This window comes from Gopherus evgoodei, chromosome 4 (genome assembly GCF_007399415.2).
Source record: "Gopherus evgoodei ecotype Sinaloan lineage chromosome 4, rGopEvg1_v1.p, whole genome shotgun sequence".
In the NCBI taxonomy this organism is placed as follows: Eukaryota; Metazoa; Chordata; order Testudines; family Testudinidae; genus Gopherus; species Gopherus evgoodei.
In genome coordinates, this window is record NC_044325.1 from 90,741,606 (window position 1) to 90,766,469 (window position 24,864).

General features: G+C 43.9%; 2 protein-coding genes across 2 annotated transcripts in view; one reads left to right on the forward strand and one right to left on the reverse strand.

Moving 5' to 3' along the window:
• Positions 1-15,708: 15,708 nt before the first annotated feature.
• Positions 15,709-19,556, reverse strand: FANCF (FA complementation group F). Its single transcript, XM_030560175.1, has one exon. The coding sequence runs from the start codon at positions 19,497-19,499 to the stop codon at positions 18,441-18,443; it is 1,059 nt and encodes a 352-aa protein (XP_030416035.1). The 5' UTR covers positions 19,500-19,556; the 3' UTR covers positions 15,709-18,440.
• The window catches only part of GAS2 (growth arrest specific 2), a 157,027-nt gene continuing 151,684 nt past the window's right edge, over positions 19,522-24,864 (forward strand). Inside the window, exon 1 of the mRNA XM_030560179.1 lies at positions 19,522-19,597. The gene's annotated coding sequence lies outside the window, so the exon portion shown is untranslated. The remainder of the gene's footprint in view (positions 19,598-24,864) is intronic.

Here is a 24,864-nt window from a genome sequence, read left to right on the forward strand (position 1 = left end):
CAAGTTAACCTGATACAAAATGTATGTAAGTAATCTATAGAAAAAGTCAGAAAACCTGATTTGGATGGGATGGGTGTGGGAGAGTACAGTATGCAATTGTCTGTCAGTTTAATCAAATAAAAGACTTTTGTTCAGTTAAAATATTTCTAAGTTATCCTAAAATGAGAAATTGGATTTTGCATATTGTAAATTCCATACATATAAATTGCTACCTTGAAGCACTTATTTGTGTTGTCATACACACACAAATGGCTTAAGCAATCATTTCTTCTTGCATTGCTGTTGATAATACCTCTGCCATTTCACACAATCATTTGAACCCTATTTTGCTCGCACTATAGTCAGCGGCAAAAATTGAATTGTTTTCAATGGGAGCACTTTCGAGCCCATCCAGACAAAACTTATTTCCTCACTCTTAATGGATATGGTCCAATAGTCTTTAACAATATTCTGTTCACAAATATTACAGCTTTGCTTTTAGCCATTAAGTCATATGATCTGTGCTACACTCACCAGTTACAGGAGATCACTGTCACAAGGTGTGATAAACAACTAGACACAGTGTTCTGAAATGGGGACAGGAAACTACTGGCATGATGCCCTACCAATATTTGGATCAGACATTCCACTATGAAGATATACCACTTTTGCTGAATATGAAAAAGAGCTTGGCTTGGAAAACAATGAAAGGAGCCAGGAGGAAAATAGCTTAAATCACACAATACTGTCACACCACAGTGCAACTCAATGTAAAAACCGGATGGTAGGTTAATGCTTCAGTAGTCATCATTATCTTCCAGACCACAATTTACATCCCGCTTTGTTTCAATATGAATAAGCGTCAGTAGCCTGTGGAATGTAGAAGGCCACTCTGGATCTGCTAGTGATGGCAGAGGCCTCTTGTTGAAATGAACAGACTAAATGGTGTAGGATCAGTATCCCCATTCCTTGCAGTAGGCATATACATTTAGCTCAGCAGAATGAATGTAGCTTTCAGCTGTGAATGACATAGGCACAGTTTTTAAACACATGCTCATTCTGCTTGGTACTGTGTTCAAGAGTGTAGCATGGCATACCTGCCATGAACATTTTTCTGGCATTCTTTTCAGCAAATTTTGTGTGCCATGGAAGAGGAACATATGTCTAATTTTATATATAAACTTCATATAAAAATTAAGGAAACTACTTTTTCCCACTATTCCAGTAGTAAGAAGGTATATTCTAGTACCAAATAGATATGCTGTGGAAGTTATATTCTGAAATGTAGCACTTTCCTCTTTGTCATTCTCTTATGCATGCTACCTTAAAACTGAACCTATTTCTGTGCTTGTTTAAGTGCTATAGATGGGCAGATGTGTCCTTAGTTTTGGAGATAGCAAATTTGAAAATATAAATTGCAAGTGAATTCATGCTCAGAAACTAATATATGAAATGTCTAATGACAAATTCCATCAGCTATGAGCCAAATCATCTCATTGGGACAATCCAGTAGAAGGTATTTGCTTATGTACCAGTTTAAAAAGGCCACCAGACATAGGAGCAAATAGCACCATACTCTGCCTTTCTCTCTTCTTCTAAAATCTGCAGAAGATTCTTCTCTCTTAGTATCATCCCTCTCCAGTGCATACAAGGATTTTCCCACAAAACAGAATGCTAACATCAAAATTATAGTGTACAGAATCCCCGTCTTCAGCATATACAACCACACTGACAAATACATAGAGATTTTCATCAGGGAGGATTTCATAGGTGGGCAGGGAGCTAGTTAAAGTGCTACAAAACCTAGGCCAGTCCTTTCAACAGACTGGTTCAATAACAGCTGCTATTTTTTATGCGTTGTGATTCTGCTTTTCATTTTCCTTGCATCTCTGCTATAATTATGTGTATTTGGAGAACTGAGTTTGAAAAGGGGATAAAAATACACAGAAATAAAAAAACATCACAAAGCCCCTCTGAGCTCAACAACTTGCACTTCAGTATTAAGAGTAATAAGGCTGTGGGAGACAGCAGTACAAACATTAATTGTCAACAGCCTAATGATTTAAACCTCCTCCTCCCCACAAGGGTATTCCATCTTGTCCCAGCTGAAAGGACAAGCGTAGCCCATTGTGAAATTAAGCAGCTGATGAATGATCTTGTCACGCTATAGATTCAGGGATTGATCGTGTCCAATTAATTCCTGGGAGAAATCAATTGTTCCTATCTAGATCATTTGCATTGATAAGAAACTGGTAAAGAATCCGTTGCCTATATATAGTACTGAGTCCTAGTAGTTCAAGAAGGTTCACCAGTTAGGAGAGCAGAATAAACAAAATTGCCTCGTATTCTAAAGAGCGCTTTGCAAGCTCAAAAGTTTGTCTCTCTCCCCAACAGAAGCTGGTCCAATAAAATATATTACCTCACTCACCTTGTCTCTTTTATACTATTTCTGGCCTTTAGCAGCCAGAACTAGAATATTGCTCTCCAAATTTTCTGATCGTTATATCATACTACAATTAGTTCTTTAAGATTTCTTTTTGGATTATTGATGTACTCCTACTGGAAGTTGTAGTGTCTTCCTATTGCGTTGAACACTGTAGAAGTCATAATGCCATTTGTTTTAATTGCTACCTTTATATTAAGAGAACAATATTGTGATTTCTGTTCAGAAATGCTAGATGACATAAGATCTCCTCTTCAGATTGTTATAAAATATAACAACATGAGAGGAATGAAGATGTGAATGTGTAGGTTAGGAAGGCTTGTGTTATTTGATTTTGGGAAACAATCCCAAAGGAAGAATGCAAACTGAAACTCTTTGGATTGGGACTTAAAACTCATCATGATTTCAAACAACAATGCTTTATCAAATGCTGAAATTAGCCTCTTTGCAAGTTACAGTGTTCTTTTCTTACAATTTTTCTTTCTTGAATGAATCCTTAGTTTTCTCTATGGTAGTCTCAAACTAAAGCATACACTAGAATGCTTGCCAGCTACTGCAGTACTGCAAAGATGTTGTTGCAGTAGCTGGCAAAATATTATAGGCATGCAGACAGCCATTAGAGGGAATGAGCACTAAACCATTTGGAAAGCACATAACCATCTTTATGAAACTTATGGGTTTACAAAACTCAAAGATTGTTTTATTATCTGGCAATACTATAAACATGAAAACACTCCACACATCAGATTTAGTATCTTTGTGTAGCTCCATGAATAGTAAAAGCTGCCAAGTCTCATGATTGAAGAAATATTGATTGCAACATGTGCCTTGGATGTTGTTAGTCCTGTGTGTGAAGTTATTGACCTGAACTGTGACCGTTTAGATCATTGTTGCAACCAGGGTCCCCTGGTTGCACCAGGTCTTGTACAGAGGAGGTCAAGTGGGAGTGTCCATGGAAAGGTTGTAGTTTGCTGGTTATGATTATGATGTCTGTATGTATGTATGTATCATTTTTGTATTTGAAGATATGAATGCTGGATATGTACTTGATTCTATGTAGCCTCAGTGAAGCATTTGGTCAGCTTCTTGAGAAAGGACTATTCTCAGTAAGTGCCCAATCAAGAAACACTTAATTGACAATGGACTTTAGGAGACGCCAATCCACATCTAAACTGTCCTGGGAATGTTCAGACTAACATGGATAGTATAGATTTAGGAAGACACCACTGCATTGGTTTACAGTTTGCTTATGCTTGGAATCTTTTTATACTATCATAGGGCTAGAAAAAAAAATTAAGTGAAAACTTCAATTCTGGAGCATAATTTTGTGGCAAGGAATGGACTTAATAGTAAATTCCATATCTGCAAAATACAGCAAGGCCTGAATACAGTTTAAACTCATGTTCTTTATACTTTTTATCCATTAAGGACTACTTAGTCCTTTCTGCATCACAGGAGTTATCATAGAGGCTCAAACATGAGGTCCATCTAGGTCAGTATTCTATTCTCTGACAGTGACCAGTATCACATGCTTCAGAAGGTACAAGAACCCTGCAATAGGCAGATGGGGGATAATCCTAATTCTATTAACTAAAGATTGTTTTAAACAAGGAAAAAATAAAGGTTTAATATCCCTCTCAACGTCAGCTAACTTTAGCTACAATTCTGAATATTCTTTTCATCTGTATAAGTGTTAATCTTTTTAAAATCTAGCTAATTCTTGTCCTCAATGACATTCTGTGGCAATTAGTCCCTCAAACAAATTATGCCTGTGTGAAGTTATTTCCATGTAACTGTTTTGAATTTGACACCTTTTAATTAGTTTAGCATCCCATATTGTACTGTCAGATGGGGAGAACAAAAGCTCCCTGTTTGCCTTCCCTGCTTCATTATATACTTATATTAATTTTTGTCTCCACCGATAAAAAATCCCAATTGCCTGGTATGAAAGTTATTTTTCATGATCATTTGTGCTGACTTTCTCTGGATCCTAATTTTGTAATATCCTGTTTGAAATGGAATGACCACTACCACACACATGTTGGGTCTAAACTTTTGGTGAACTTTGGAGCCAAAAAACACCCAGACTGGCCGTCTCTGCATAATCCTTTCTGAACCTTTTTTGAACAAAGCACTGACCTGCAAACTACTCATGACACCCCCTTCCTCAAGTAGCCATTAGCCTTTTATCTCTATGCATTTACTTGTTAAACTTGCTCTTCCTGTAAAATCTTGATTGATTATGCATGACCATTATCTTTTATTAATCACTTTGTTTACTTCTGTGTATAAATATTGATGCTCACCCCTAATAAAGGGGCCACACTTATTCTAAAGCTTTGGGGTTAGTGTGAGCCCGTTGATCAACGCATTTGTGTCTGGTCTCTGACAGAATTGTGGGCCCATATTCCAACTCCGCACAACCTCGGGTGTTGGAGAGGTGAGTGAGGACTTGCTTTATTACCTAACAATTTGGGGGCTCGTCCGGGATTCCTTCTGGTGCGGTACCTCTGTCCAGTGGTCGGACCACTCATATATGAATTGGCAAGGCGCCACAGGAGATTTCTCCTAGCCAATTCAATATTGAGGGGTCGTGTATTGGACAGCAGGGTAAACGCCAGTTGGAGGGCTCCTGTCAGACACCATGGGTCAAGGGACTAGCGTGCCTCTTGAGAGTCCGTTGGGGATTGTAAATAAGTTATGGAACGAAGGGAAACTCCCAGTACAGACAGGAATGTCTAGGAAGAAGTTGTACACACTATGTGTAAGGAATTGGACTGGGTATACCGCGGTATTGGCCGACTCGGAGATGAGGTGGCCTTCGTATGGCTCTTTCGAGCAGGCTGCCTTAAGAGGAGTAAAGAGCCAGATCGAAAAAGACCATCCGGGACAGTTATGTTACTGGTTTTGTTGGGACACAGCAGCAGAGCTGTGGAAATCTTTAAAAATTATGGCAGTCAGGTATTCTCCCGAGAGTGAACCCCCTCCAGGTTATTTCGATGAAGGGTGTAGACCACGGCGTGTTTTGACTCGTCAGCTGGTCCCCTCTGCACCTGCCCCTATTCCTCCGCAGGGGAACTCTCTCCTTGTAGCAGAGGGGAATCTGCAGGATCCCAGATTGGAATTTGTGCAGAAGGATGAGGAGGAATTGGAGGGGCAAACCTCGGGAGGAGTAGTTACTAGGCTTAGGTCCAAGCAGGTACAGCAGGGTGCATGCCCCCCCCCTGAGGATAGCCCAGAGGATGTCTCTGTCAAATCTCTTGCGAATAATAAAAGTATGGTTATAGAGATGCCTTTACAGGTGCACGATCAACCTTATATGAGCAATGATGGACGATTGCAACATGCTAGTATTGTGGAATATAAAGGATGGCTAGAATGGGATTTGAAAGAGTGGGGACAGTTGTCAGGGTCTTTTGGGGAAAATCCCCGAAAGATCATAGAACTTCTAGAAAGATTGTTTTTAAGTTATAATCCTACTTATACGGATGTGGATCAGTTGTTAAGTAGAGTTTTGACTGGAGAAGAACGTAGTAGATTGTGGATGGCAGAAAGGACATGGGGAGATAGCAATGCAGCTAATGTTACTTGGATGGATAGGCGGGATCTGGCCGCTGGCTGGAATCCCCTAGACTGGACTCAGCTAAGGCTGACTCAGCTGCGAACAGATAGAGAGCGATTGTTAGAGAGACTCAAGGAAATGGCTCGCCGCTCGCCTAATCAGGCTAAGTTCATGCAGATTCGGCAGGAATCTGATGAGCCGCCCAGAAAGTTCTGGTCGAGGCTATTGGAGGGGGCCCGAATGTTCACTCAGATGGATCCTGAGAGAGAAGCAGACCACCCTACTCTTATTTCATTTTTTGTGAATCAGTCGGTGCCCCCTGTAAGGGATTACTTCTTAAAGTTTCGCCCTGGTTGGGGAGGTGAGTCAGTCACTTCAGTGTTGGAAGTAGCTGATTTTGCCTGGGAGAAAGAAAGGGAAAGTAGTAAAAAGAAAAAGAAAAAGGAAGAATATAAGCTGATGGCTTTAGCTTTTCACGGTGGTGTTCGAGGCAAAGGCCGTGGCCGTGGCAGGGGATTCCAGGGTGCCCGGGGAAGAGGGTCCTGGCGACCCCAGCCATCAGGAAATTGTTTTCAGTGCGGACAGCCTGGTCACTTTAAACGTGAATGCCCCTGGGGACGCCCAGAGGGTCTGGTTGCATCCGCAGATGCTTATACAAGTGAGGAATACACCCCTGCACCACCAGCTCAGCCCATCCCCCAGGCCTGGATCAACTACGGGAAACAGCAGCAGCCGCAGCAAACTCAGCCTCCTCAATGACGGTACCCCGGGGGCGAAGGCAAACAATGTGATGGTCTTATTTCCTTAATGTCTTTAGCCGGCTCCTTTCTCACTTTCTGCCCTCCCAGCAAAGAGCCTTGTTTAACCCTTTCAGTCCAGGGACTGCCTGTCTCTTTCCTCATTGATACTGGGGCTACTTTCTCTCTTTTAAATCATGCCCCCTCTCCCTGGCTATCCTCTGAGGTTAAAACTGCGACTGGGGTGGAGGGCAACCCACAGTCTCTGGGACTCACTTTGCCTTTGAATGTTATTTATGCTGATAAATGTTTTTCTCACCATTTTCTTTTTTCCCCAGCTTGTCCGATCCCTTTGATGGGCCGGGATTTACTCTGTAAGCTTGAGGCTACTTTAACCTGCACTCCTGAAGGGGTAGGATTATTGATGACAGTATTAGGAGATTCGGCCCCTACTCAGGGTAATTGGGAAACACCTCTCTCTCTCTCCCCTGACCTCACTGACTTGCCTTCAACCCTCTGGGGAATTTCTGACACTGATGTTGGCCTGCTCCTTTCGGCAGAGCCCGTAAGGATTCAGGTAAAGCCTTCCTTAACCCCCCCGTCAGTCCCTCAATACCCCCTGTCGCTGGAAGCCCGGGAGGGCATCCGCCCCATTATTGAGGGATTCATTGCACAAAAGCTAGTCCGCCCTCAGCGCACTCCCTGTAACACCCCTATACTGCCTGTCAAAAAGCCTCCTAAAAAGGACGGAGACCCTGTTCGTTGGCGCTTTGTACAGGATCTACGAGTTGTTAATCAGTATGTGGTCCCTCTTCATGCAGTAGTTCCTGACCCAGCTACTATCATCAGCCAAATCCCCTGGGATGCTGAGTGGTTCACTGTTATTGACTTAAAATCAGCTTTTTTCAGCATTCCTGTGCACCCAGACTCTCAGTATCTCTTTGGTTTCACCTGGGAGGGACAAAGTTATGTCTGGCAACGACTTCCTCAAGGCTACAGAGACAGCCCCACGATTTTCAGCCAGTGCCTCCGCCACGACTTGGAAGGTTTCACCAGTCCGCAGGGATCCACATTGGTCCTATACGTAGATGACATCCTATTAGGTAATCGCGAAGAAGCTGCCCTCCGCATCGATGGTAAGGCACTTTTATTATACCTACACACCAGAGGCCACAAGGTAGACCCTAAAAAGATTCAGTGGGTCTCACAGAAGGTCCGATATCTGGGCTTCCTGTTAACCCCAGAAGGAAGACAGATGGACCCAGCCCGCATAAAGACTATTCAAAACTGCCCTCTACCGAACACCAAGAAACAACTTCGAGGTTTCTTAGGATTAATTGGCTTCTGTCACCCCTGGTTGCCGTCCTGCGGGGAGTTAAGCAAACCGCTCCACCGACTCACTGCTAACCTTGCTCCTGACCCTTTGCAGTGGTCCCCGGACACTATTCAAGCCTTTCAGTTACTCAAGGACAGTGTGGCCTCCTCCATGTCTCTCCGCCCCCCCAATTACAGCAAACCCTTTCACCTTTTTGTCCACGAGAGGGGCGGAATTGCTAGTGGTGTCCTTACCCAGCTGAGCGGGCCCCACCATTTCCCGCTTGCTTTTTACTCTCAGCAAATCGACCCTGTCGCTCAGGGAACCCCATCCTGCACCCGGACTCTGGCAGCAGCTGCCCTGCTGATCACAAAGGCAAAGAGCCTAACCCTGGGTCATTTTACCACGGTTTGGACCTCTCATGCCTTGTCAGCCCTTCTGCGTAGGGGCACAACCCAAGTCTTTTCGGCCCATCGTCAGCAACAGCTAGAGGCCGAACTCTTAGAAGACACTAACCTACTTTTTGAAAGGTGTGGACCCCTTAATCCAGCTACCTTGCTTCCTGACCTGCCAGTCCCCCAGGACCAGCACGACTGTGTGGAAGTAGTTTACAGCATCTTACAGATAAGAGACAACCTGTTTGACGTGCCACTGGACAACCCCGATTGCATCCTCTTCTCGGACGGAAGCTCCTTCTATGTTGATGGCAAGCGTTTCACTGGTTATGCTGTCACCTCTGAATGGGACATTCAAGAGGCCGCCTCACTGCCAGGCAACTGGGGAGCCCAAGCCGCTGAACTATATGCCCTGGCCCGAGCTTGCCAGTTGGCCGCTGGTAAGACCGTTACCATTTTTACTGATAGCAAATATGCTTTTGGAGTTGTGCATTGTCATATCCACCTCTGGAAGTTTCGAGGTTTCCAGACAGCTGCCGGTAAACCCATTCAGCACCTCCCCCTCATCCACAAGCTTTTGGATGCCCTCCAAAAACCCTCCGTCCTGGCTGTAGTTCACTGCCGGGCCCATACTAAAGATAGCAGCCCCGTTACCCGTGGGAATGCCCTGGCTGACGCCTCCGCCAAGAAGGCTGCCACCTTACCTTTAGCCATGCCCACATTGGCTATTGCAACCTCCTCCTTTACTCCACCGCACCCCGTACCAGTACCCGCTGCTGAACTAAAATCATGGGAAAGCCTCGGGGCCACTCTGGTCAAAGGGACCTGGCTTATGCCAGATGGCCGAGCCTGCCTCCCTCGCTCCACATACCCTGTGGCAGTTCGCTGGCACCATGATAAAGGGGGTCACTACGGCACGCACGCCCTCGTGGACACTATCGCTCGCTTTTGGTATGCTCCAGGCATTCAACCCTATTGCCTATCAATAGTGAAAGCATGCAGCACATGTCAGCGTAATGGACCTGCTCCACCTCTTAACAAAATTAAGGGTGGAAGACCTCCGCCTGCTGCTCCATTTCAACATCTTCAAATTGATTTTGTAGATATGCCAAAGGCTTTTGGGAAAAAGCACCTCCTTGTTTTGGTTTGCCCTCTGACTTCCTGGGTCGAAGCTTTTCCTACTGCTAATTGTACTGCTGCCACAGTGGCGAAGATTCTCCTTAGAGATATTGTACCCCGTTTTGGCATCCCTCTTGTGCTCGACTCAGATCGCGGACCTCACTTTACTGGTCATGTCCTTGGCCATTTAGAACAAGGACTGGGCATTTCACACTCCTTTCATACACCCTACCACCCCCAGTCTAGCGGGAAAGTTGAGCGTATGAATAGGGAACTTAAGTTTACATTGGCTAAATACTGTCAGGAAACAGGATTAAAGTGGCCTCAGGTACTTCCCTTGGTCCTGTTTCACCTTCGTACTCGCCCAACCCGCGCATTGGGATTATCCCCCTTTGAACTGCTCTATGGACACCCCCCTTTCAAAGGCGGGGCGCTACCACGTGCTGATGTTTCACTATTGGGAGGGGATCATATGACTGCGTGTCAGTTTCTCTCCCTACAGGCTCGCCTCCGTACCCTTTGGAAAGCCTCGCAGTTTTCCCAGACCGTGCCGCTGGAGGAACAAATCCACCCGTTCCAACCAGGGGACTTCGTCTGGGCCAAAAAGTTCGTTCGTGACGACACCCTCCAGCCAAGGTTTACTGGACCCCACCAGGTTCTTTTGACAACCCAGACTGCAGTGTTCCTGGAAGGACGCAAATCTTGGATCCACCACTCCCACGTCAAGCCAGCCGTAGTGGACCACAGTGACGGACCAGCAGCTCTTGTCACCACTGAGGACACTGCCTTCGACCAGTGGACCAGCTTACCTCTCTCAGACATTAGACTTAAATTAACTCGAAAAAAATGAGAGGACCCTTTATTCTGACAACTGTATGTTTTTTATGCTTTTTCAGTTTATTTTCTGCTTATGAAGATAATGCTTTTATTAGATATTCCCACGAGGTTAAAACTCGTATTTTAGGAAATAGAAGTGATTGCTGGGTATGTACTCAATTTCCAGTAAATGCAGCACAGGGACTCCCCTTCACACCCATTCCCCTAACCACTGCTAATATGACTTGGATGCCACCGACTAGAATAAAAGATCCAGTCCAACCCAATCTTACATGGGACAAAACAGAAGTGCCAATTAACAAATATCTCAGGGTAACCAATCAAACAGGATCACTGTGTTTTGTTAAAGAAAAAGGGTCAACTTTTGTGGGAACAAGTAAATGCAACATATATTTTAATGGCACCGCCTTTAGTAAAAATCTTGGCTTCAAGCCTTGCGCATCCCACTTATCCCATATGTGGATCCCTCACCCCGATCCAACCTTTTCAACTTTTTCATGGAGGGGCAGGTTTTCAGAGTCAGTTTTTAAAAAGCCCTGCTCAGATCTCGAAGGTGTCCAACTAATTGTTAAAGGATACACAATTGCCTTCTACAACTGCTCAAGCAGTACTACACTGCCCTTTGAGGACAACACTACCAAATTGTGCCTCTGCAGTTCACACAACGATCCCTCTGCGTTACCAGGGGAACAGTGGTACAACGGGTGGTGGGTTACCTCCTACTTTGAGAAATGGAATACCCAAAACGCATTATATGGAACATACTGGGTGTGCGGGCCCAAGGCTTATTATTTTCTCTCCCCTGATTGGGCAGGGTCATGTTATTTGGCATGGCTAGCACCGCCTCCTCGGATCTCCCTCACTCCCCCTCATTTTCCCCACGTTCGTAACATCCGTGAAACTGACAGAGATATTAATCTCCGTGATGGTTTGTCCTGGCAGCGGTGGGCTGGTCACACTAGCTTGAAGGGTGCCATCATCCGTCTACAGGGACTATTAGAATCTTTGACCAATGAAACTGCAACCCTATTTGAGAACCAGGCCGGGGAAATGTCCCAGCTGCGCCAGTTGGCTTTGCAAAACAGAATGGCTTTAGATATGATGTTAGCAGCCCAGGGAGGAACTTGCGCCCTCATAAATGAAGAATGCTGTGTTTTTGTAAATGACACCTACTCTGACACTTTTCAACGTACCAAACACCTAAGGGAAATGGCTAAAAACTACTCCTCTGGCCAGCCACCTTATGATTGGTGGGGAGCCTTATGGAATTGGCTGCCCGGATTTGGGTGGGTTAAAAACCTCTTGGTGGGTGTTGTTGGGGCCATGGTAGTCCTTATAATACTGTGTTGCTGTATTCAGTGTGTCCCCTCCCTCATAAACTCATGTAAGTCAGTTTATTCTTTTCCCACTTCAGCTAAAAGCCTTACTCTCTTCGAATTGGCCCAGGCTGAAATTGCCAAGCGGCCCTTGAGATCTTGAAATAGGGTGTAGCTTTTTGATTAATAGTTATCTCAAAGCTACAAATGGAGGAATGTTGGGTCTAAACTTTTGGTGAACTTTGGAGCCAAAAAACACCCAGACTGGCCGTCTCTGCATAATCCTTTCTGAACCTTTTTTGAACAAAGCACTGACCTGCAAACTACTCATGACACCCCCTTCCTCAAGTAGCCATTAGCCTTTTATCTCTATGCATTTACTTGTTAAACTTGCTCTTCCTGTAAAATCTTGATTGATTATGCATGACCATTATCTTTTATTAATCACTTTGTTTACTTCTGTGTATAAATATTGATGCTCACCCCTAATAAAGGGGCCACACTTATTCTAAAGCTTTGGGGTTAGTGTGAGCCCGTTGATCAACGCATTTGTGTCTGGTCTCTGACAGAATTGTGGGCCCATATTCCAACTCCGCACAACCTCGGGTGTTGGAGAGGTGAGTGAGGACTTGCTTTATTACCTAACACACACACACACACACACACACACACACACACACACACACACACACAATTTCAAAAGAGGCTGCAGCCCTGATTTATGTATCAGTATATTTTCTGTATTCTCTATCCCATTCCTTATGCATCTTAACATCTTTCCTGTGTTTTTGACAACAGCTGCACATTAACCAGAGATCTTCACTGATCTGTCTATTTCTTAGAACAAGGCAAATGGCTACTCTGCATCTTGATTCTACACTTGACACAGCAGAAACTCCTTTGTGGATGTTCCAAACAAACAGCTGCTGCAGGAGGACAGCATCTTTGTCCATTTCTCACACCTTTATTTGATTAAAGATATTTATCTTTATCTCTCTGACCCAAAAAGAGGGGAGGGGCAGGGATTCCAAGTGTAAATTAATGATCAATGATGTCAGTGCTAAAGATCTGATCCAATCCCTAGTCAATCCCTATTGACTTCAGTAAAGGACTAAGGCCTTGGTTACACTGGCATTTTACAGCACTGCAACTTTCTCGCTCAGGGGTGTGAAGAAAACACCCCCCTGGGCGCTGCAAGATACAGCGCTGTAAAGCGCCAGTGTAAACAGTGCCGCAGCGCTGGGAGCACGGCTCCCAGCGCTAAAAGCTAATCCCCATGAGCAGGTGGAGCATGCGCAGTGCTGGGAGAGCTCTCCCCCAGCACTGGTGCCGCGACCACACTAGCACTTCAAAGCGCTGCCGTGGCAGCGCTCCCGCAGCAGCGCTTTGAAGTTTCGAGTGTAGCCAAGCCCTAAATGTTTTATTCTATGACCCACTGAATAGTCACCAGCCCCCAAATGAGGGTACAGTGGAGTGTCAGCAATCCAAAAAGTACAAGTACAGAGGGATAAACTTGATCTGCTCACAGATAAGACAGGCTACAGACATTTCAGGATAGAGAATAGGTGTCTAAATTGTGTGAGTGGGAGCACCTCCTTTTCATCCCTCTGAGAAGAAAACAATCAGGCAGAATCTGGAAGTCCAAACAACAAAGTTTCCACTATTCCTCAGGGTGACTAACCTAGGTTAGCCCAGTACTGTTTTCCCCCACCTAATTCTCAGTATTTGTTTAATTCCTACAATAATATAAGCACCCTCTAGTGGTCAAGGTGTGCAGAAAATCAATCAAAATTAGTTTAGCCTAGGGGCAAAACTGCTCCACTTTCAAAGATGATGTTTATTTTCCCCTCCAGCCAATCTCCAACCCCAATCTGCTCCCAACTGCTAGTTCAGCAGTATCCCCATTTTACAGATGGAGAAAACCAAGTAAGGAATTAACTAACTAAACCAAGGTCAAACAGCAATTGTAACTCAGGAGTTGCCTATTCTGACCACACCTATGTCACAGAACTGGAAGGCAACAGTAGTAGAAATAAGAATAAGTGTCCAGAACATGGTCATCCTTTATTATGCATTTAACATGATAAACAGCTTTTTAAAAGCTACAAAGTGTAATATACACTGTATTGACCATTACAAAGTGGCCCATTTTCCTACACTGCTAGGCGTGTGATTCTAAAGATGTTTATATGACCTTCAGCATCAAGAAAATTCTACTTTCATCAAGTTTATATGCTACATGTTAATTTTCTAAAGTTTTTGTGAATACACAGAGGCAGTTTGTTCAAATGTTAAAACACATTTTATATGTCTGTCTATCAAAAGAAAGGCACTTCATGCAATATAAAACTGACAGGGCTAAAAGCATCAGCGTACATTTTCCATCTCTTTGCTTTTCATTTTCCATCAGGGCAGTTCATATGACTTCTTACTGCTTGTGAATGGCAAAACAAAAACCTCCCACACAAAAGGCTGATCAGACGCAGTTCAGCTGAATATAAAACTAGATCAAAAGGAAAATTCAGTCAAACATGAAGAGTTAGGACAATATTCACTACTTAAAGGGTAAATTTAAAACAGATACAGGCCTTGTATACACAACAATTTTTTGGTTAAAATTCCCCACTGCTGTGGTCATTGGTGGATTTTCACTTGTGATGGCCCTTAGGTAAGGTGCCAATAGCCTCTTATTTCTTTCAGCTAGATGAATCTAAGGTGTTATACTTAAAATGTTTGTGTTTACCATTGTTAAAACTGTTTCACGATGGCACTTTTTAATATGTAACTGGAAGGTATGACTCCTCTTGGGGTTGGAAGGCAAAGGAAAAATATAATCTCACAGGTAGTGCACTCAGTGCCATAACATAGGAAAATACTTTAATTTTTGGATTATACAACTGCCATTGTTTAAAAATAGACTAAAGTTACACCATGTAAAGCAACATCTAGATCAGTGATAATCAGACCACAGTGATTCAGAAGCCAAATGAGCAATCAACATTACCCCCAAAGAACCACAGTAGTGTGAATTCATGGTTTAATTTACTATACATTTCTCATAGCAAAATGACTGACCAAGTATTATTTTATCAACTACAACCGATTACTAACATAGTAAAAACTGCTCTTAAAAATCTCCAATCAAGCTGATTAGACAAATACCTGTCAGGGATGGCCTAGATAACACTTAATCCTGCCTTGAGTGCAGGGAACTGGACTAGATGACCTCTTGAGGTCCCTTTCAGTTCTATGATTTAATTGTTAACCAATGATGGAGATTCCACCACCTCCCGATGCAATTTATTCCAGTGGTTAACCACTCTGACAGTTAAGAAGTTTTTCCTAATATCTAACCTAAACCGCCCTTGCTGCAATTTAAGCCCATTGCTTCTTGTCCTATCTTCAGAGGTTAAGAACAACCATTTTTCTCCCTCCTCCTCGTAACAAGCTTTTATGTATTTGGAAAACTTATGTCTCCTCTCAGTCTTCTCTTCTCCAGACTAAACAAACCCAATTTTTTCAATTTTCCCTCATAGGTCATGTTTTCTAGACCTTTAATCATTTTTGTTGCTCTTCTATGGACTTTCTCCAATTTGTTCATATCTTTTCTGGAATGTGGCACCCAGAAGTCGACACAATACTCCACTTGAGGCGTGGAGTAAAGAGGAAGAATTACTTCTTGTGTCTTGTTTACAGTACTCCTGCTAATACATCCAAGAATGATGATATTTGCTTTTTTACAACAGCGTTACACTGCTAACTCATATTTAGGTTGTGATCCTCTCTGACCCTCAGGTCCCTTTCCGCAATACTCCTTCCTAGGCAGTCATTTCCCATTTTGAAGGTATATAATCGATTTTCCTTCCTAAGTGGAGTACTTTGCATTTTCAATTTTTGAATTTCATCCTATTTACTTCAGACCATTTCTCCAATTTGTCCAGATCATTTTGAATTTTAATCCTATCCTCCAAAGCACTTGCCACCCCTCCCAGCTTGGTATTGTCTGCAAACTTTATAAGTGTACTCTTTATGCCAGTATCTAAATAATTTATGAAGATTTGAACAGCCTCAGTCCGAGTATCACTGATCTAGATGTTGCACATGCTGCACTACTGGTAGCAACAAATTATTCCCATCCAGGGCATGGTTTGAAATTCCAGGATAATTCAGTAAGACTCTGGAAAGGGTAGTAGCTTCAGTATAGTTACCGAGAAATAAAGTACAAAGTGGAGATTTGGTGCCATAGTATTCTTTTCCTGTGTAACAGCAAGAAGCAGGTGCCAACAAGGTATGAAAATACAGGATAAAACTTGATACAACAGGCTGAGAAAGCAGAAGTAGGAGCCTGATATACATATTTACTACTTCACTAGTATGCCATGAGTTCAAGGGGAGTGGAACTACAAGATATAAGTTACATTAGCTCTGCTAGATCTCAAGTTAAAACATGAATAGAAAATATTTGCTAATTATAATTCCCATTGCAAACAGTCTAGGTTTTCATCATACTGTCTGATAAGTAGGATTGTTAAATTATCAAATATGAGGTTAAGGAATAAGATTTCCATAGCAACAGAATATTTGCAACATTTTGTGGCACAGCAAAGGAATACTAGGGTTCCAAAAGTCTCAATGGTATTTTATTTGAATCATTTATTGTGTATTTATTTGTGCTTTGAAATTTATGTGCATTCTGCAAAATGTCAGTAAGGCAACAATAGAAACAGGCTTAGATGTTCAGCTTTCATTAAAGCACACAAACAAAAACACACCACACCTCTGTAAGAACCTCATTAAGTGGGTGATAAGCAGGGGTCTGAATGTTCTGGCAGCAGAAATTCCTTGCTTTAATGGGCCACATTGGATTGAAGATAAACTCAGTATTACCAGATGACTCAAGCTTCACTGAGGAGCTTCTGCTCTCTCTCTCTCATTTACTACCACTACAATAAAGAAAGACCTTTTAATTAAGGGGTTTATAGCATAGTTTCCTATTTTATTAGGTTTATAACTTGCCCATACAAATTTGCTCTCAGATTAGACTAGACTTGCTGATGTAGAGCAATTTTAAGAATTCTGGCATATTCCATTTACATAGTGCTTTTAAAACAGAACAATCTAAAGCATTTTTCAGATATCTCCAGCTTATGATTTCCCCCTTTATGGTCCACTGATGAGCAGTCACTCACACAAGTAGTAACATTACCTGGGTAGTCTCATCAATTAACTGCTCACCCACAGACATAGGGAGGTTGTGATTTGGCCCTGTATCATCACCATACAGCATTTCAATTGCCTTGCAAAACAGATTTACTGTTTATTTTTATGTGCAGTTAGATAGCATCATAGCTCAGATGTATATTGAGGCTGTAGGTCAAATACCTTCCATACCTGTAACATTCCACTTCTTGCTTTGTGTAATAAAGTGTTTTATTAAAAGAAAAAGCTGAGCAGTTAACCTAGACTTTTCACAGTAAACTGCAGGATAATGCCCATTTTATAGTTCATGGTCAGTTTGCACATCTAGCCTTCATTTAGCAAATCCTGACCAGTAATTATTTTCCCACATAGAGATTGTGATCAGAGTCATAGTTTAATAAAGACAATTAAGACAAGCAGGTCCTTCAGTAATCATCTAGGAGGGAAAGCAGTTTGTTGCCCAACCCATTTGAAAAAAGGTATTTCTACTCTCCCATTCTGGTTCCAGTTTGGTGAAAGAAACTCTCAACAAAAAGCTAAGCTACTGAGTATCCATTTGTAGGATAGGAAAATGAAGTTTCCACTGCAACATAGAAACAAACATGCTACACCGTGATTGATAAAAGATCAAATCAGCAGGCTTTATGTACGCTCTCTGGATTCTTTCCCATTGGGCATGAAGTCGCCTCTGACCTCTGCACTCCTACCCACATTGTGCCTAGGATATTTTGAAGCATGAAGGAAAAAAAGGCAAAAATAAACCACCACTGGAAGACAAGGTGATAGTGAAAAATACATTTAACCTGGAATTATGAGCATCCTAAGTGAGACAAAAAGCCCTTTCCCCCTTTTTGTACTCTGCCAGTTTGCAACTGCTAGAAACAGACAAATGTCAACACACTGGGCCCATGGCAATACACAGTTCAATTTCTACCTTTTCAACACACAGAAAGTTAAGCTAGTTTCTCTATATCTTAAGGTATTCACACACTTTACTTTTGTAGCAATAGTGCCAATAGGGGGTGGAAGCATTTCCTGTTAGTGATCAGCAGAATTAAGGGTACTCTTATACTGAACAGCCCAACCATAAGTATTGGGGAATATCAGAGCTGGTAAAAACATAAGAGGTGGAGGGAAGAAAATAAATTGGAAGAGGAAAGAAGAAAATTCCTAGTCAACTTGTTCCCAGTGTAAGAGAAATGTAACTGGGAACTACTTGACTAGATGTAAGGAGCCTGATTCTGGGCTCATTTACACAGATTTTACATGGGTAACTCCTGTAGAGGAGGAGTCAGTCCAGGTTTACACCAGCATGTGCACGAGCAGAACCCAATCCCTAAGGCACTCTTTGCTAATTTACTTAAGTTTTATGGCATGCAATCTGATCACAAAATTGCCCTTTCACTCCAAACAAGATATAATCCATTTGACTTTGATGTTAGTTATGGAGAAAAGAAAGTTACTCCGGTTTCTTGGATTTCAGACTATTTAATTTCCTATGAAACCTATTTAATGTCCTAGTCCTCTCTTCCTCCGAGCTAACGTTCGAATGTCTTTAGGAGAGGTGCCTCCAACTCCAGCAACAGGTCAGTCCAGACACTCAGGCCGCAGACTTCGAAGTCTCCATCCTGGATCTTCAGGTTTTTCAGAGAAGCCAGGGCAGCCTCTCGGAGCGGGGCAGGTCCCCTCATGAAGCAGCTGAAGCGCTCCCGCAGCTCTTCCCAGGAGAGCTCGTCCTCACTAGGGCAGCGGCTGCTGGCCCACTGGCCGCTCAGGGGATCGTAGCGCAGGCGGCTGCCCCAGTTGGTAAGGAGATGCAAGTAAGGGGTGCCCAGTTGGGGGTATCGGGCAGAAAGGGCAACGAGGAGGGAGCCCGGGAGGAGGCGGCAGAAGACGGAGAGCCGGCCTGGCTCCCCAAGCAGCCAGGAGAGCACCGCTGCAGCCGGCCTGGGCCCCTCCCTGTGCTCTGCCCAGCTGGCCCCCTCTCCGCCAGCGTTGTCCCCGGCCTGCTCCAGCAGCAGCGCCGCCAGCACCCGGTAGACCCTAGGCCTGGGCAGATGCTCCAGGACACCCGCCGGTCCCTGCTCCTCTTCTTCCTCCTCGTCTTCCTGCAGCCGGGACAGCAGCAGCTGGGCCTCGGTCCGCAGCGACTGCTCCAGCTCCAGCTCCTCAGGGCGCGCCGGGGCTGGGCTGGGCGGCGGCAGCAGCAGCTGGGCGGCGGCCCTGCGCCGGGCCAGGAGGCCGAAGGGCCCCGGGGTAGCCTGGCCGCTGGGCGGCAGCAGCAAGCTCCGCAGGAGGCGGTGGCAGGCGGCCGGCGGCAGCGCCCGGTTGCCCAGCAGCGCTAGGCCCAGCAGCTCCGGGCAGCGCCCCAGGTGTCCGAAGCCAAGCGGCGGCCCGTGCTGCCCTCGGCGGAGCCGCTGCCCCAGGGCGGCCCGGAGCCGGGGCTGGGCGCGGAAGCGGCCGTGCAGGTGTTGGAAGTAACGGCCCCACTGCAGGGCTCTATCCAGGGTTGGCGGGTCCCAGTCCCGAACCTGCCCCGAGCGGGACACGGCCAGGAGCCCGGGCAGCTGCTCCACCTGCCACAACAGCGTCTCCATGGCGACGGCTCGTCTGGGCCCCCGGCGCTTCCCGCCGCAAGTTTGAACAGCGGTTCTGCCTTCCGCTCCTGTTTTAGCCCAATCGGAACCCGCTTGAGGTGAGCTCTGCAATCCCATTGGCTGATGATGATGTCAGTCCCCTGCATATCACTTTCGCTTCCCTTAGATCACCGGGGGAAGGACTCGGGGGTTAGGGTGCGTTGTTTGGTCAGGCAGGGTCAAAGCTAGGTGGAGCGGCAGGAGTGGTGCAGCGGTGCTAGGAGCACTCGTCACTAGCCAGCCCGCAGTCACACTCCCGCTTGCAGTATAGACATGGCCTTCTCAGGCATCTTCCAACAGCCCCCGCTATTGAGTGAACTGTTCTGGAGTTAGAGGGACAGCGCCCTTTAAGCAGAGTGCGGCTGCTGTGACTGCAACACAAATAAAATAGAAACACACCATTGAAGTATAAGGGTGCACTGGTGTACAATATAAAGTAATCCCACAATTATGCCAGGGTTCTAACACTCACTTTTACATATACACATTTTATTCCCCACTCTCACCAATGTTTGAACCCACAGTCTTCACATCTACAACTACACAGTGATTCCAGCTCTAGTGGTTAAATCCCTATTTGCTATAATCCTGTGATTAAGTGTGGCTCAGTTTTCATTTTTAAAAGTTTCTAGCTCTTACAGTTGTGGAAAAAAATGTTGACAATGTTATCAGAATGCACCCTAAAGACTCAAAAAAACAATAATGATCTCCAAATAGTTTTTAAATCATGATGAGATTTATACAGTCATAATTTTAGGCAGGCTGATTCATGATTGAGGGTTATCAATACAAATCAGTGACCTCTCCCTTTCACCTATAAGAATAATAGAGAAATGGCACACACACTTGTGCTGTTACCCACTATGTCTCTCCAGGGTTGGTCTGGACCACAATACACACATTGCAAGAGGGTTACACAACTATCTGTGATACTGCAGTGGAATGCCAGGCATCAGGTTGGTTTCTATTCCTGGTTCTGGTACCAGTACCAGATTGTGATCTAGTAATTACAGTCAGCATATCCAAATATAGCAATTCTCCTATTTGGGTCATCTGTGGGGACAGAGCCCTCACCCTATGTATAAGAGCATAAGCCTCTACTAGTTGAGTTGAAGAGCCAGATGTATTAGAACAGGGGTTCTCAAACTGGGGGTCCGGACTCCTCAGGGGGTCATGAGGTTATTACATGGGGGGGTCGTGAGCTGTGATCCTCCACTCCAAAACCTGTCTCACCACCAGCATTTATAATGGTGTTAAATATATAAAAAATGTTTTTAATGTATGAGGGGGGTTGCTCTCAGAGGCTTGCTGTGTGAAAGGGGTCACCAGTACAAAAGTCTGAGAACCCCTGTATTGGCATGCAAGCAGCAGCAGTCATAAATCTCTATATGTTGTCAAACCAGTAGAGGATGACCCAGAGTCACTCTATTAGTACAGGTTACAGTAGCACTTAATTTGGCATGTTCCTTCTGAAAGGCTGGCAAAGTGGCTGGAATATGATGAGAGTTGGCTGGAAACTTATCACATGCTCATGAAACCACCTACAGCAAGGGTCAAAATTGTTAGAGTTCACAGCATTGTTTGTCCAATTCCAAGCCCCCACTCATCCACATTGCATATGCTTACTTCCATGTGTCCTGGTGCTAGGACCAGCTTCCCACTGTTATTTGCATTATTTATCTTTAGCAATTCTTCTTTAGCTCAAATGGCAGGGCCCTATCTTTTTGTATTAGAATCATCAATTTTATCCTCACTGCTGCTATGAAGCTCCGAATTATGGTGTAGAGCACTAATGTATAACTTCTCAGCTTGAGGGCCGCATATATCGTTTCAGGAAGGTCAATGATCTGTGGCAAGTTTTCTGCCTTGTTCTCTTCCGTTTGTACCACTCAGATGATATAAAGGGAGCACAAACCATCTGGAAGTTCCCAGCAGGCCTACAGATAGCATAGCAAGCCCTGACTCTTGGAAGCTCCTAGCACAAAGGGGTACGTTAGGAGCAGAAAGGGGAAGCAGCTTGACGGTATTGCATTTTGATTGTCCCTAGACAGTGTTTGGTCCCTAAGAGACTGTTTGCAGTGGTGCAAATTAGAACATCTCCACAAGCTGCTGTAACATGGACTTGGGGAAACCATAAATGGTTATTGGTTCTCAGTTTCACCTGTTTTTCCCATCTCCTAGGCTACCTTAAATAGTTCTGTACAAAAGAGGAGCCATCCTTTCCTGAGTACCACTCTAGACTCACTCAGAGACAGTGAAGCTCCTGTCCTCACTAAGCCCCACACTGCTAGAGCTATTCTCTCTTCCCTCCTCTGCACTAAAGAATAGAGAGCAGATGCTCATCACTGCCAGCTCAGAACTATTCTTTGAACTGCTGAGGAAGATAGTTCAGTCCCCCAACTTCTTCCCCATACTGATGTGCTGACTTAAAAATAAAGAAGGTTCTTATTGGTGTATTTAACAGTGAGGGTACTTAACCACTGGAACAATTTATGAAAGGATGAGGTGGATTGCCCATCAGTAGGCGTGTTTAAAATCAAGACTGAGGTCTTTCTAAAAGATTATGGGCTCAATGGGGATATTCCTGGGTGAAGTTTTATGGCCCGTGTTAGCCAACGGATCAAACTAGATAGTCAGAATGAGTCCTTCAATCCTTTAATAAATAAATCAATAAAACACACACACACTCTCTGAAAACACTCAAATTTAAAAGTCTTAGAATAGATTTTCAGTTCAGAATTAACTGCATATTCTCTCCTGAGGGTAGGGTCACCAGATAGCAAGTGTGATAAATCAGGGCAGGGGACGGGGGAGACTAGGAGCCTATATAAGAAAAAGACCCCAACATCAGGACTATCCCTATAAAATCAGGACATCTGGTCACCCTACCTGAGGGCCACAGGTCCCTAGATTTCCACAATACTATTGTAATGTATTTGTTGGTGACTGGACTCAGTGTTGGCATATGCCCTTATGGCTGGGCATGGCCTAGCAGATTCTTTTCAGCATGCACCCTGCCAACAGCTGCTCTAGCGTTCTAAGGGTCTACCTCGTCTCATGACTTAGCCTCCAGCCAGCTCACATTTAGTCTTACTCCTTCTAGGGTAAGCTAAGGAGCCACTAAACTAAAGTCAGACATAACTTTTTGCTCCTACCAAGGCTCTGCAGCATTGTTCTCCCACTGTTGTGCAGAGCATCACCTCCTAGAGCTTTCTCCCTGGAGGAGAAGGTTTGCAATCAGTATTCCTTCCCCCTCTTCTCATAGTATTTCCACATCATCTTTTCCAGTGATCCAGTAGGGAGATACAGGCATGCTCGCCCACTCTCCTATCTGCCTGGGGTGCCATTCAGGCAGCAATTTCAGGGGCCCTGTCCATAAAAAAAAAGTTGCAATATTATAGAATACTATATTCTCGTGGGGGCCCCTGCAGGGCCCAGGGCAAATTGCCCCACTTGCTCCCCCAGCAGCCCTGAGGGACCCTGTGGTAAGCAGCTAAAGTCTGCTCCTTCAGAGGCCTCACTATCACTCTAGACTTCTTTCTACCTTGGCCTTCCTTTAGTTAGTCTCTCCCTAGGCCTTTTTTCCATTTTCTAGGATTCAAAGAAGGATTACTCCCTCCAGCCCTGTTTATATTTGGGCTTCTACCCTTTGTGTTCACCACCCAGATCATCCCTCAGCTGAACCTCATCTTCAGTTGAGCCTGGCTCACCTTCACGTGCAACCAGGTACACTAATTGTTCCCTCTCTCTAATTAACTATTTCATTACAGGTGTGTGGTACACACTCATCACAATTGCTATTAACATTAATAATAGTTTATGTTTACATATCTTTTATTTCAAAAGCATATTATACTTCATTTATTGCTGAAATACTTCATTTCACAGGTGGACTGTATCAACCATTCAACAGTACACAGCAACAAATGCAACAGGACAGTTTAAGATATGAAGTGGGGAATATTGCATTCAGTTGAAACTACAGGTGGAAGTTTAGACAGTCAGAAAAGAGTTATGTGAATTGGAATTTGGTCAGGATGTCACTACAAAAGTTTTTTTTTTCTCCTGCTGATAATAGCCCACCTTAATTGATTAGTCTCATTAGAGCTGGTATGGCAACCCCCATTTTTTCATGTTCTCTGTATATCTATCTTCCTACTGTATTTTCCACTGCATGCATCTGATGAAGTGGGCTTTAGCCCACGAAAGCTTGTGCTCAAATAAATTTGTTAGTCTCTAAGGTGCCACAAGTACTGCTCGTTCTTTTTACTGATACAGATTAACACAGCTACCACTCTGAAACCTGTATTAACACGGTCTGTCTTGCAATAAGTGTTACGGTCTCTAAAGTGAGCAATTTCACTAAATTCTCCACCCATGTATATTTTAATGAAGGATTTATTTTGGAAATTTGTATGCACCACAGCAGAAATAAATGAGAAATTACCGTTCAGGAATTTCTCATAGGGAATCTCTGAAGGTTTCTGATCTTTAGTCTTATTGGATGAAATCTACATGTTTATAAACATAAATGTGCCTGTAAATTTCACTTGAAAGAAATCAAATAATCACATTTGCAGCACAAGGAACCTAACAAAAACAGGCTGTGAACATATGACTGCACTGGACAAAGCCCTAAGAAATCTGCAACATTCCTGCATATAAAGGGAAATGGATGGGATTTCTAACAGGCCTCTGTAGAGCTGATTGAAAAATGGAATTTCCAGTCTATGCAAAATTCTGGTATTTTAACGTTTGATTTTGTTCCAAACTGGGATCAAAAGTCAAAATACTGACATTTTTAATTGAAATGAAACATTTGGACTTTCCTAAAATGAAATGTTTTGTTTCAGTTTGTTGATCCAAAACTAAACTTTTTTTTCCCATTGGGTTTTTCATGTCCTGATTTTTAACTCTGTGTCTGCCTGAGGTGCCATGGTGTTTCATGAGATTCCAGTTGCTAATTCCACCACAGGAAGACTCCCATGATGCAACGTGGTGGATCAAACCCAGGGGGAGATCATGGTGCATTATGGGAGATGCGATCTGTTTGGATTTCACTAATATCAAGTGAGCACCAAGAAGAGTCCCCAAAACAATCAGTAGATGTTAATCCATTCCACATGCTTTCCTCTATTGTTGTAAAATGAATTTGGAATCTGAATGATCAAAGCTAAGACAATTGTATTCCAAGAGATACCTGTGCAGGCTTCTTAGGCAAAGTTAGATGAAATGACAATACTTATACATTGCCATGTTAATTCCATGAGAGGATGCTGACAATCAAGGCAACAAAGAGGTGCCTTAGCTTGTTAGTTAGTATTCA

Excerpts from the sequence above, each read along its gene's own strand:
- FANCF (XM_030560175.1), bottom strand. The coding sequence starts at position 19,499 with ATGGAGACGCTGTTGTGGCAGGTGGAGCAGCTGCCCGGGCTCCTGGCC.